We start from the raw sequence: 13,277 nt of genomic DNA, 5'->3' as shown, positions 1-13,277 counted from the left end.
TTTAGCTATTTCTGTGACGTAGAGTAGTTTTATTGCTTGTTTAAAAATTAGATACAAATTAACCATTCCTAACTGTCGTGCATTTCTGGATGATAATTACAAAAGCTTTTACTTATGGAGACCTTCCCTTGTTTTTTGTAGCTCGCATAAAGAACAAACAAAATTACGTCTAGGCCAAGGTGCTATACGGATTGTTTCAACACACGTGAACTGAAGACTTCACATAACGTGTTCAAAGTATTTACTTGCTTTGCTTACGTTATCATGCTGCGGTTTATTGAACGAAACATCATACAATAATTTCCCTAATCAAGTGTTATTCTGGTTTTCATTTCCCTACTAATAGTATTCTACTATCGTTGCATTCTTTTTTTGTGATCGTTCAACGTACACACACACTCACTTTGGCTTAAATGCAAAACGTGGACAAGGGAGACCATGGACCGTGCAACACTGTTGCACTGACACATCATTACGGCAAATGAGAAATGAACAATAGAAGCAAAAAAAAAGCTCCTAACCTAAACGGCATGCATGCGTGTATGCACAACAGAAAATGGTGGAACATAACAGCAATAAAGAACAAAGAAGAAGAAGAAAAAAACAACATAACAGACAAACAAACGATCGGTTAGTACCTACTGTACTATCCACATATAAATGGCACGCCTTCATCGTGTCCGAAATCCCTCCATCAAAATCGCTCCCGTTTTTCGATGATATCGTCGTCCTTTTTGTGTGTTTTAAGCTCGCTGGACCGTGCGGAACAATTTACTGTTGCTCCTGCTGTTTCAGATACGCCGAAATAGCGTCCAAATCACGCTTCATCCAGTCCGCGTTCAGTCGTACGGTTTCGATCGACTGTGACACGGTACGCTCGGTACCGGGGAAATCATGCTCGCGGAAGAATTTTTCCACCTCTTGCGCTCGCTCCTCAGTGGAGAAGTTCTCCGTCAGGTACTTGATCAAACGTGCCAGCAGGAAACCGCCCTCGTACTGGTTCAGCAACACCTGCCAGTGTTCGCAGAAATAGTCCCACGCCATATCGCGTCCCTTCGGGTTCAGGGCAACCGATACAATGACAAACACTGCATCCTGGGCACGTACTTCCTCCGACATTGCGAAATCGATCACCTTGCGCAGAATGTCAACATTACCGATCGAGCCAAGTGCGCGCGAAATGCGATCCTTTTCCTCATGCAGATCGGTCGCTCGGTACAGACGCAACATTTCGTCGTACGTTGCCAGATCACCCTTCTGTAATACTGCCCGGTAGCAGGTGCTGCGAAGATCCGCCGGCAGGACACGCTTGTTTTGTGCGTGTTCTTCGAACCTGAAAATAGAGAAAAATGCATAAATTGTGTGTATTCAACTGTTTGCAATCCAAAAATTTACCTTCTCTTCGCTTCTGCAACAGTCTTGGTACAACCGAATGATACCAGCCGACCGAGAACGAGCGAACGAAGCAGCGTATCGAGATGACTCTCACCGGGCTTTACATCCCAGCCAAGCTTCTCCGCAACCGGTTGATAAAGACGCACACCGTACTCGCCGAACTGCTTCTCAGCAGGTGTGTGTGCCAGCAGCAGCTGCAACTTTGACAAACAGTTCGAAATCGACGACCACACAGTGTAATTGCTTTCGTTCCGGTACGCATCGATTACCTTCAAGGCCTGAAAAAGAGAAAGAAATTCAAACAATTTAAACTCATTTTAGTGTCCATCGTAACGCTCCCACTGATGCTGCTTTTAGTCTCACACTCACATCAACGGTTGCACTCTTTCCGGCCTGCACCAACGCAAACAGATCGTCAATCAGTCCCAACCGATCGAGGGGTGGCAGTGTCATATTCTTAATCGCTGGCAGAAACTGTTCAAGCATCTCGGCTGGATACTGCGTACGATAGTATCCGATCGTGCCAGGATTGATCTTTACCCAGTCCTGTTCACTAACGCCCTCTACCGTAATTTCCGCTTTAGTCGTTTCCAACACCGTTGAGACAGCATTCACCGAAGAAGGTGTGGAAACGTTAATCGGAATCAGCCAAAGCGATTGTTCCGGCGCCTCGCAACCATCAGCACAGAACTTCGATTGAGCGATGTGCAGCAGCCGACGGTTTCCTTCGAGCTGTTTCGAGGACAGTACTTGCACCACCGGGAAACCCATACGCTGGATCCAGGTCGACATGACGGCACCGACCGGTTTACTGCTTACTTCCTGCAGTGCATTCCACAAGTCTTCCGTTTTCGTATTGCTGTACTGATGGCGCGTAAGGTACAGATGCATCCCGCGCTTGAAATCCTCATCGCCGATGTAATGATGCAGCATGCGAATAACGCTAGCACCCTTGTTGTAGCTAATTTCGTCGAAAATTTCATCTATCTCGGATGGATGCCCTACCGGTACCTCGATCGGGTGCGAGTTTCGCAAACAATCATGTTCCAGCGCACGCGTGTACATATCCGTCACGAACTGCGTCCAGATATCGTAATCCGGGAAGAGATGATCCACACACAGGAACTCCACGAACGAAGCGTACCCTTCATTTAGCCACAGATGCGTCCACCATTCCATCGTGACCAGATTGCCGAACCACTGGTGTGCAATTTCGTGCCCGACGGTTAGTGCAATCGATTGCTTCCGTATGAGGGATGTATTTTCCGGATCGACCAGTACGAACGTTTCACGGTACGTGATCAATCCCCAGTTTTCCATTGCACCCGCAGAAAAATCCGATATAGCAATCAGATCCATTTTCGGCAGCGGATAAGCAATGTTAAAGTAATCCTTGTAGTATGGCAATACCTTCGTCGCAACGTTCAGCGCAAACCGGCCCTGTTCACGCTTGCCAACCGGTGTGTACACTCGCACCAACACACCGTCGGCCGATTTATCCTCAACATAATCATATTCACCCACTACTACCGCTACCAGATAGGTAGACATGATGGGTGTCCGATCGAAGGTAACCAGTACGGATTCGTCACCCTTCGCTCCTGAAGGTTCCTCCCGTACAACCGGCATGTTTGACAAGGCGACCAAATTTCGTGGCACATCCAGCGAAATGTCGAACGTCGCCTTTATAGCCGGTTCGTCCCAACACGGAAAGCATCTTCGCGCATCCGTAGCCTCGAACTGCGTTACGCCCGCGTACCGTTCCTCACCGGTTGGTGAAAAATATTTACTACGATAGAAACCCTTCATCTTGTCGTTTAATTCGCCACTAAATTCAACTGCTAACTTTGCCGTACCGGCCGGTATTTCCGTACCGAACACGAAGCATGCCGTTTCCTGGTCCGCATTAAACTGTATGTCCTGTGCGGTAAGTTTCTGTTCATTGAAACAAACGGTCGCGGTACTGATTTTCAGATCCAGTGCATTTAACGTGATGCGATCCGTTGCCGCTAAAATCTATGAAGGGAGAAGAAAAGAGAAAACAAACTATTAGTATAAATTTTTGTATAAGTCTGCGTGATTAGTTCTTAAAAAGATAAAGCTGTTTTTAAGGTAAACTAAATAAAGTATTTTAATTAGAAAGAAACAAAAGCATTGCAAAATTTAATGCAGAGCGATAAAACAGATAAGAGGCTATTCCTTCTTCTTGCCTTTATCCTGAAATTGCTAAACAAACCACGCCACCAAGGGGACACTAAATGTGACATGTAAACACTAAAACGGTACATGCCGTAAACAAAACAGTCCAAAACCGTTATCACTCTATCATCATATGCTAGAAGAAAAGAAAAAAAAACATGCCAACTCAGCAAATGTAACTTAACACTAACATTTAAAAAGTGCCTTTCTTACGATTTAAAAAAAAATTGCTACCAAACGTTCCCGCATTTTCTTTCAACATTCTGCACGGTGGTGCATTTGGTGTAATGGCAAGTCAACAATTTATTTTGGTCCGTAGCGCTTCAACAACCCTTAGCTACCTCCGTTAGTAATATGGGGATGGTCAAATGTTTGCGTCGTCTGGCAAGGTCGTTTACCTTGCCGATTGGGTCCACCAACGCAACGTATCGTGCGCCAGGGAGAAAGGTTAAGTGGCCATATATGTCACCATATATAGTACGGTACAACGTGTCGCTCAAGCTGACGAAGGAAAATGCAATTTAATGTGCAATCGGAAAATGCATTTTTTACAGCAATAAATAATTCTTTGGTTTTATTTAATATCCAATACACATGATAAGAACTTATAGAACAAGGTGTAAAATAGAAAAAGGATAAAAATATTACACTAAAAATATTCTCTTTCTCGCTTATTGCTTCAGTACTTATTTTTCCACCCAATGTACGCCCGGTCTTCACGAGATTTGCTTGGCCACAGCGGACTTTTGCTTTCGTTTCATTCATTTAACTTTTTTATGTTGTTTATTTCATTCTTCTCTTGGCTCATATCGTTCTTCGCAGTGAAGCACAGTTGTTCTCAAACGTTCCTGAGGCATTTGGTTCGAGGGACAACAAGAAGAAAAGCTCTTCCAAATTTACTGCCCCATGGTTTTGCGTTGTGTGGCTGTTTAATGTCGAGAATACACACACACACACACATACATGCCGACCCGCTGATTATTCCCGATTTACCTCACCTTGCTCGATTATTCGCCGGGACACAATCGCGAATAATGTTACAGCAGAAAAAAACCTGTTTCGAAACAAGCCCCCATCGTAATTCCACCACAATTCTGAGTTTTTTTTTCGTCTTGCCATTTGCGAACAGATAGTGTGCATGAATCGTGAGAATAGTCATCACGAATCGTCAAGATGCTAGCTTATTCTCTTCATTCATAATCCGATCACAAGTGTTTCAGAAGAAAATGGAATCGTACAGATTTAGCAACAAAATAACAATAATATATCAATTGAATATAATATTTTTTCAAACTAAATTTTAAAACAGTTTTTTCTTTAGTACAAATGATTGCCGGGAAAGATTAAAATGAACGATGAATATAAACAAAATCTCAACGTTTTTGCGATGTTCAAGTTAAATCCACGATCACCGATCGCAGGAGAACACCAAAGAAGGGTATTTTATTTACAACAAAATAGGAGGGAAGTAAACCATAATTTAAGTTCCCAAAGGTTGTCTTCATCCTTTCCTCAAAGAAACAAATCTCGGGAAGTATCAGACATTTGGTGAAAGTAAAAGAAGGAGAAAGGTCTGATAGGTCTTTAGGCTTGCTGAACAGGAAGTGATCTTTGCTAGAAACATGCCATTTTGCGTTTGGATTGGAAAAAAGGAAAAAGTTATCTCACGACAAGCAAATTTATTGCTAATAAACCAATAAATGAACCTTCCAATGTGAATGTATCGTATGCTAACGCTTCTTAAATATTTTAACTATTATCACACATTAAAAGTTTGATAATTTTGTGACAAATGTATAAAAATATTTCTTTTCTTACAACATTCATTCCTGTTCTAAACAGCACACACAAATTAGGTAGGTTCATTAATTTTTAAGCAATGATTTGTGCCACAAAATTAATGGTGGATGTCTCATTAGCACAAAATTCGAAGAAGCCAGCGCCAGAGAAGGTACCCAAACACAGCTCTCAATGAACAAAACCGTCGCCAGATCATTATATGCGAAATCTTCCAATATTAGTGAGCGATCGTTTATCTGCACAAATGCACGATCATCAAAAACATCACAGGATGGTCGCCACGAACTGATTGCTTTCCACATATCAGAAAAAAAACTCATAATAGATAGGGTCGGAAGTGAAACCAGAAATATTCCAGCTTCCAAGAAAACATAATGATCTACCCAAGGGGAAGAAATATTCATTCGTCGTTCAGGTAGCGGCTCTTGCTTGACTGGCTAATTGTCCTGCTTAGCTATTCCTTCGGTAAACACACCGGGTTGATAGGTGGAATAATTTTGTTCACTACTGGACGTGTTTTATTCCGCAGCCACGCGCGTTGGAGTCACGAAGCTGACACTAACATCCCACCCCTTAATCCTGTGCAATAGGGGCGGAATGATTGGCTGCCATTCTTTTGTGGCTCATTTTTTTCTTACACCCCCACGGATAGAGTGACGAGGGTTTTAGGACGTGGTTGTGTGTTTGATTTATGTTGAACAATCTCTTCCTGGCCCGCGTAGATCTGGACGCGCGATTGGTTAATTTCGCATACAACCGCAAAAGTATGCGGAACACCTTAGTAACAACTGTAACCCTCCGATCGCAACTATGTGGCATTCAATCAGACCGCCAAACAGTGAAGCCAGTGACGAAGGGAGGAAAGCTTTTTAAACAGGGCAAACGAAAAAAGTTGCACCTATCCCACGCAAAGTATGGCCACGGAATCCAATGGTTTATATATATACACGGTCGGTATGTTTGATAGAGACTCCGCGCGCTTGTTCCTGAACCGGTCTTGCGCCAAATCCACGCGATATGACCCGATGATGCTTTGGACATCAAACAGACACACAGCGTACAATGCTAAAACATAGAAAATTAATTAATAAAAGAGTATAAGACGGGGTTAAATGTTGCATAGAATACGCAATACAATCCTTCGCTTTGAGATCTTCAGCAATGTTGCACAAGGGGAAGGCGATCATGATTCGCGGAGTATGTTCCCATGGCGTGCCGTTAAATGTCACTTTGCAACAGTGTTTTCGGTTGCAATTTGCAATCTGCGGTGGAGGGGTGAGAAAATACATTCGAATCCGATGCCGATTTTTCCGTATGTTGCCTGACCATTCCCCACCACGTGGACGACCAGCCATACGATCGAATCCGTTCGTGCTCGTTGCATCACACCGTAGTACAAGCGGCTGCGCTCCCAACGCGTCCATTCCTTTGCGCGAAAGAGTTTATACGCGATTGCTTTATTTTGTCTTACCTTCCTCGCCCTCTTGTCGTGCATGCGTTTTCTCTGTCCCCAGCTGTGGAGCAGAGCATACATCTGTTTCGTTATGCTAATTCGCTCCGAACCGGTACCGTTATGTTGTTTTATTTACGAACATTTACCGTTGCAAATCCCTCAACCGTGTTCCGCCCCGAACCAGCCTGTGTATCGTACCCCGTAACTGCCCTTAATTTTTGCGATTATGTGTAGGTGCATATATGAATGTTGCATTTGTTTATTTTTTTGCGCGGCTTTTCGCTTTTCGCGCAACCCTTCTTTTCGCCGATTCCGTGCGAATGGTTCGATCGTCGATCGGTTAAGGTATATTAGTATTACATGGGTCCTACATGAAGGCCAAATCCATATGTTCTGAGGTCGTGGCATAAAACTTGATGCCCCGAATGCTAGTGGGAAACATGAAAAAGGTCAATATAGCTTCAAGTGGAAATGCAACAAAATCGCAAGCACCACCGAAAGAGCTTTTACCGATTATTGGGGAAAACAAAAAAAAAATATTAAAACTACAGTTTAACAATTCATAGCATTTTTGGTTATTGGTTTAAGTATACCTTTTCAAAAACTGTTATCAAAATATTAAATTAATCGTTTATAGGTTCATTTATGTTTTTAAAACATTTCAAACAATTATCCTCGATACTGTTCCCCAATTTTTATCAATAATTTTTGAAAGTAAACACCAGAAGCTACAAAACATATTTCAAACGTGGTGTAAAAGATCTCGGACTTCTTCACACATGGCTGAGGTATTTAGCAAACTGGGCTTCAACATACGATCATCCATTAGATTGAGGAAAGGCTAAAGCCTAAAGTCTTTTTCGGCCTAAAGTTTATGTTTTTCTTTAGCATTGGTGGGTCCTTTTTTATGTACGACATGATGGTGCTCTTCAAAGAAGTCAAAACAGTGCTAAATTGTTGACTTCGTCGATTTTGGATGGAACATACCGCATTTGCGAGTAATCTTCATACTGACGCCAGAGATTTGACCACGTTTGGCGAACGTAAATTGCGCGAACTTTCCATTAAATTATTACTGACACAGGTTGGTCTAATATTTACATTTTTGCCTCATCAAAAAGCCTAAAAATAAAGAAAAATCACGTATCTTATAAACATGAAACACATCAAACGTTTAGTGTAGTGAAAGTAATTTTTGTCCCAGATCTTATCCTCTCCGCAATACCTGAAGGATACGTGGAATCGACCACAAACTCCAAAGAATCTAATATGCAACCACCTACTGCCACCCATCGCTAAGTTATTTGCTAGTGGGACAACTTTTCCTGGCGGCGATCGCACAGCGTAAGTTGTTTCGTTTTGGTTTGGCCTTTACTTTTCCGCCACTCTCTACGCGGTAAACGATTATAACGGGCACACCACGACGTTCGAAATGGGTTAAAACTGTTTACGTTCGGTTTGTGTACGGTACGGTATTTCCCGAGAGAGTTTTTTTTGCTGTTTTTTTTCTCTACATAATAAAAGTGCAGGACGAAGCGTTTGTTTGCAGTAAGCGCCAAAGGAGCAATCATACGCCACTGCATTGCGTTGCTGCCCAGACGATCCGTATTGAAGGTCGATGAACTAAATATTAAGCATTCGGTGCAGAGAAATTCTATCGATTTTAGTTGGTTGTTAAATGCAAAAGGGACCATGTTTTCTTTGTGGAATTTTGGATACTTGTCGGGGATGTTTCTGAAACATGTCTCCGAACAGAAAAGGAAATAAAACACCCTGCTTTAGGTGCATTTATATAAAAGTACCTACAATTACAGTTGTTATCAGTATTAATAGTCCACTTCCTCTAGCAAATATTGTCAACAATAAGGGTAGATAACACGAATAACATGCTCATCTTATCAAACACTCCGGGACCGAATAAAATCTCTCATAAAAACAGTCAAATGCATAAAGCACTATAGGTTTGCCTTGTCTTTCGCCTAATGGAGCACGTTTTTCATTTCCTTCCATGTGCATTGGATAAAAAATGGCTGCTCTGTGGGGAACTTTTGCGATACGTTGACCATTTCATCCAGCAGATTAGCTGATGATAAGATTTTCCTTCATCTTGACGAAAAAATCCACTCACCTTCAGATCCACCGTAGTGGAGCCCTCGAACGTCAACGCCGTCAGGTTGGGTTTCAGCCTTAGCTCGTAATGCTCCGGTACGACATTCGTTGGCAGACGCTGAAACTCGGGCTTCCCGCCGGTACCGGTAGCTGCGGACATTTTGTATTCACTTTTTTCGGACACGTCACTGATGCTGTTACAGTTTGTCGTGGTAGTCTTAGTGGTGATGATGTTGCGCCTCTGGAACGAATAATGTGCCTCTGCGGGACGCACTACGGTCCCCGTAGAAAGGATCACACTTTGCTTATCACACCCGACAGCTGGGCGGGTAGAATGATTCACCGATGGCAGCACCACCGATACGGCTACTGAGGAAGGAAACACTCGCGAACCAGAAATAACAAAGCAACCGTTGCCTGTTGACCGAACACCAATTGGTGATGATTGGTGCCACGAGGTGACGGACGCACGTTGCACGCACGGAATGGAGGGAGTGTTTCGTTCACGCAATGGGAACCGCTGCCACGCCGACGTAGGTCTTGGTGACGTGACCGACGATGATGATAGGAAATTGCACTGTTTCACGGTGACGGAATCGTTCCGTCGAGCACTGCTTTGACACGCTGCTGTAGTGGCCGCTGTGAGATGGGGAAAAAGTAACACACCTTTGTGTTATAAGAAGAAGACGGGTTTTGAGCTGATCGAGCGTGTAAAGGGCGTTTAATGGCAAACGAGAATGGTTTTTACTTTATTTTATTGAGGAAATTGTACGGAGCACGGAGGGAAAAAACAAGAGACCGAGAAAGACCAGCCAACTCTTCTTCAGCGTTCGATACACTCTGCCCAACATAGCCGCACTAGCGCACTGTCAAACTTCAGCTGGGAGAGAGCAAGCCGAACGCGAGAAAGTGAGAGAGAGAACGCGTTTTACAGTCATGGTCACACCAACCTGCTAACTTGTGCATTTTGCACAACAGATTTATTGTGCACAATAATATAAAAGTAAGAATTTCTAAAAGAAATTTTAATGAGAAGTTACTCTAGTTTTGCTTTAAGGACAAATAGAAAATTATGTTTACTAAACTCACGCTTTTTCTACAACCAACTACACCTTATTCACGCAAACTGAATGGTGTAAATATGGCTTTAAAAATCAACAAAGAGAATGTGAGAGAGCGAACATGCAAAATATTGCACAAGAGAGGATTTTTTAGTCAGCTGTCAAAGCTGGAGATGTTTTTTATGTTGTTTATACAATTCCAAGGTACTTTTTTTAATAGCGGAAACTAAACATTAAACAATAACAAATTAATACACGGTAAGATGCTAAACTAAACAACTTCCAATTTTTTATAGTGTTAATGTTGTTGCCAGGGTCGTGACCAAAAGGAAAACTCATACGACGACGAAGATAACGTATCATAATTGTAGAAACACCATACGCACCTAAAGCAAACCGTTCAGCTGTTGATGCGAGTCTAGGAAACGCTTTCGGACGTGAAATGTGATGAAGGCAAAGCATTTGCAGTATCGAGAATACAGAAGGTAATCACGGAGGTTTTTTTTTACAATTGCAAACACTTTAAAACAGAAACAAAAATGAACCAATTGTCTGTACCGACAATTGTTTATGAAACCCGGCAAAAATTGCGTGAAGCAAGTTGACAGCAAATGTCAATATAGCCGAAACACATAGTGCACAGTGCTGATCGAGTGGACATAACATTTTATGCTTTGGATTTGTTAATATATTTTTTTTCTAAATGATACAGTGGAGCGCCGATTATCCGGGTACCTTATATCCGGCTATCCCATTATCCGTGTTGTTCGGAAGTGACAGTTCCGAAGGGGAATTGACATATTATACCAATGTAAACAAATACAAATTCAGAAATTAGATCGGTTGAGGAAAAATTTTGAGGAAGCCTTATTTGAGTAATTTTGTAAAATTTAATAAATTGATTTATTTTAATGCGAATTAGTTGAATAAGTTTCATTTCACTCAAATAATGCTTAAAATAAAAAAAAAGAATAAAAAATAATAAAACAAAAATTTCTAACAACTTGAAAATTTCCTAAGGCTATCGGCTAAATTATCCTAAGGCCTTAGCTTTTGTTTAGGAAATTTAGCAAAATTTTATAAATGGATTTATTTTAATGTGCACTGGTTGAACTAAATGTCTATTCACTCAAATAATGCTTTAAATAAATAAAAGAATAAAAACTCATAAAAAAACAAAAAAAATTAAAAACTCGAAAACACACAAACTCGAGACCACATTGACTGTGGTCGATAGATGGCACCAATGGCTACATTTTCTTCTTGAACGGCCATGCCCTTAGATGTCTGTGCCAGAAATTATGCGAGGAACCAAGTTCCTTACCCTGTTTGATAAAATGTAAAATTTTCCTCATTTTTCTGCAATTTAGCAAAAATTATAAATGTGATATATTTAAATGCGAATTTGTTCCAATAAGAGTCTTTTCACTCAAATAATGCTTTAAATTAAGAAAAGGATAAAAAATCAGAAAAAAATTTAAAAAGTTTTTCAACTCGAAAATTTCATAAGGCTTACCCCTTGCGTTTTTTTTGAGAAATTTTGCAAAAAAAATTAAATTGATTTATTTTAATGCCAATTGGTTGCAATGTGTTTCTTTTCACTCAAGTAATGCTTTAAATAAAAAAAAGAGTGAAAAATAATAAAAAAATCAAAAAATTCAAAAAATAAAAATTTACCAAGGCTCATTTTTGCACCAAGTTTTGCCTACAACTCGGTCCGTATCCAACGGATAGCCAATCTTTAACTTGTGGTCGATAGATGGCACCAATGGCTACATTTTCTTCTTGGACGGCCATGCTCTCAGGTGTCCGTGCCGGAAGTTATTGGAGGAACCAAGTTCCTTACCCTGTTTGAGAAAATGTAAAATTTTCCTCATTGTAGCACACAATTTTGCCTATAACTCGGTCGGTATCCAACGGATCGCCAATCTTTAACCTGTGGTCGATAGATGGCACCAATGGCTACATTTTCGTCTTGGACGGCCATGCTCTGAGATGTCTGTGTCGGAAGTTATTCGAGGAACCAAGTTCCTTACCCTGTTTGAGAAAATGTAAAATTTTCCTCATTTTTGCACACAATTTTGCCTATAACTCGGTCGGTATCCAACGGATCGCCAATCTTTAACTTGTGGTCGATAGATGGCACCAATGGCTACATTTTCTTCTTGGACGGCCATGTCCTCAGATGCCTGTGCCGGAATTTATTCGAGGAACCAAGTTCCTTATCCTGTTCGAGAAAATGTAAAATTTTTCACATTTTTGAGCAATTTAGCAAAATTTATAAATGTGATATATTTTCATGCAAATTTGTTGCAATGTGTTTCTTTTCACTCAAATGATGCTTTAAATTAAAAATAGAATAAAAAATCAGAAAAAAAATTTAAAAAGTTTTTCAACTCGAAAATTTCATAAGGCTTACCCCTTACGATTTTTTTGGGAAATTTTGCAAAAAAAATTAAATTGATTTATTTTAATGCCAATTGGTTACAATGTGTTTCTTTTCACTCAAGTAATGCTTTAAATAAAAAAAGAGTGAAAAATAATAAAAAAATCAAAAAATTCAAAAAAATAAAAATTTACCAAGGCTCATTTTTGCACCAAGTTTTGCCTATAACTCAGTCCGTATCCAACGGATCGCCAATCTTTAACCTGTGGTCGATAGATGGCACCAATGGCTACATTTTCTTCTTGGACGGCCATGCTCTGAGATGTCTGTGTCGGAAGTTATTCGAGGAACCAAGTTCCTTACCCTGTTTGAGAAAATGTAAAATTTTCCTCATTTTTGCACACAGTTTTGCCTATAACTTGGTCGGTATCCAACGGATCGCCAATCTTTAACTTGTGGTCGATAGATGGCACCAATGGCTACATTTTCTTCTTGGACAGCCATGCTCTCAGGTGTCTGTGCCGGAAGTTAATCAAGGAACCAAGTTCCTTACCCTGTTTGAGAAAATGTAAAATTTTTCACATTTTTGAGCAATTTAGCAAAATTTATAAATGTGATATATTTTCATGCAAATTTGTTGCAATGTGTTTCTTTTCACTCAAATGATGCTTTAAATTAAAAATAGAATAAAAAATCAGAAAAAAAATTTAAAAAGTTTTTCAACTCGAAAATTTCATAAGGCTTACCCCTTACGATTTTTTTGGGAAATTTTGCAAAAAAAATTAAATTGATTTATTTTAATGCCAATTGGTTGCAATGTGTTTCTTTTCACTCAAGTAATGCTTTAAATAAAAAAAAGAGTGACAAATAATAA

General features: G+C 40.6%; 1 protein-coding gene across 1 annotated transcript; it reads right to left on the bottom strand.

Annotated features, from left to right (window-relative positions):
• On the bottom strand, positions 1–10,571 carry LOC125772233 (puromycin-sensitive aminopeptidase). The gene is made up of 5 exons (XM_049443709.1): positions 10,404–10,571; positions 8,976–9,595; positions 1,765–3,411; positions 1,396–1,673; positions 1–1,333 (listed from the first exon to the last, which is right to left on the bottom strand). Exons 1-5 carry the CDS (start codon positions 10,477–10,479, stop codon positions 772–774), a joined length of 3,183 nt encoding a protein of 1,060 aa, XP_049299666.1. The 5' UTR covers positions 10,480–10,571; the 3' UTR covers positions 1–771.
• Positions 10,572–13,277: the final 2,706 nt, after the last annotated feature.

This window comes from Anopheles funestus, chromosome 3RL (genome assembly GCF_943734845.2).
Source record: "Anopheles funestus chromosome 3RL, idAnoFuneDA-416_04, whole genome shotgun sequence".
NCBI classification, from domain to species: domain Eukaryota; kingdom Metazoa; phylum Arthropoda; class Insecta; order Diptera; family Culicidae; genus Anopheles; species Anopheles funestus.
This window is presented reverse-complemented; position numbering and strand designations above follow the sequence as displayed.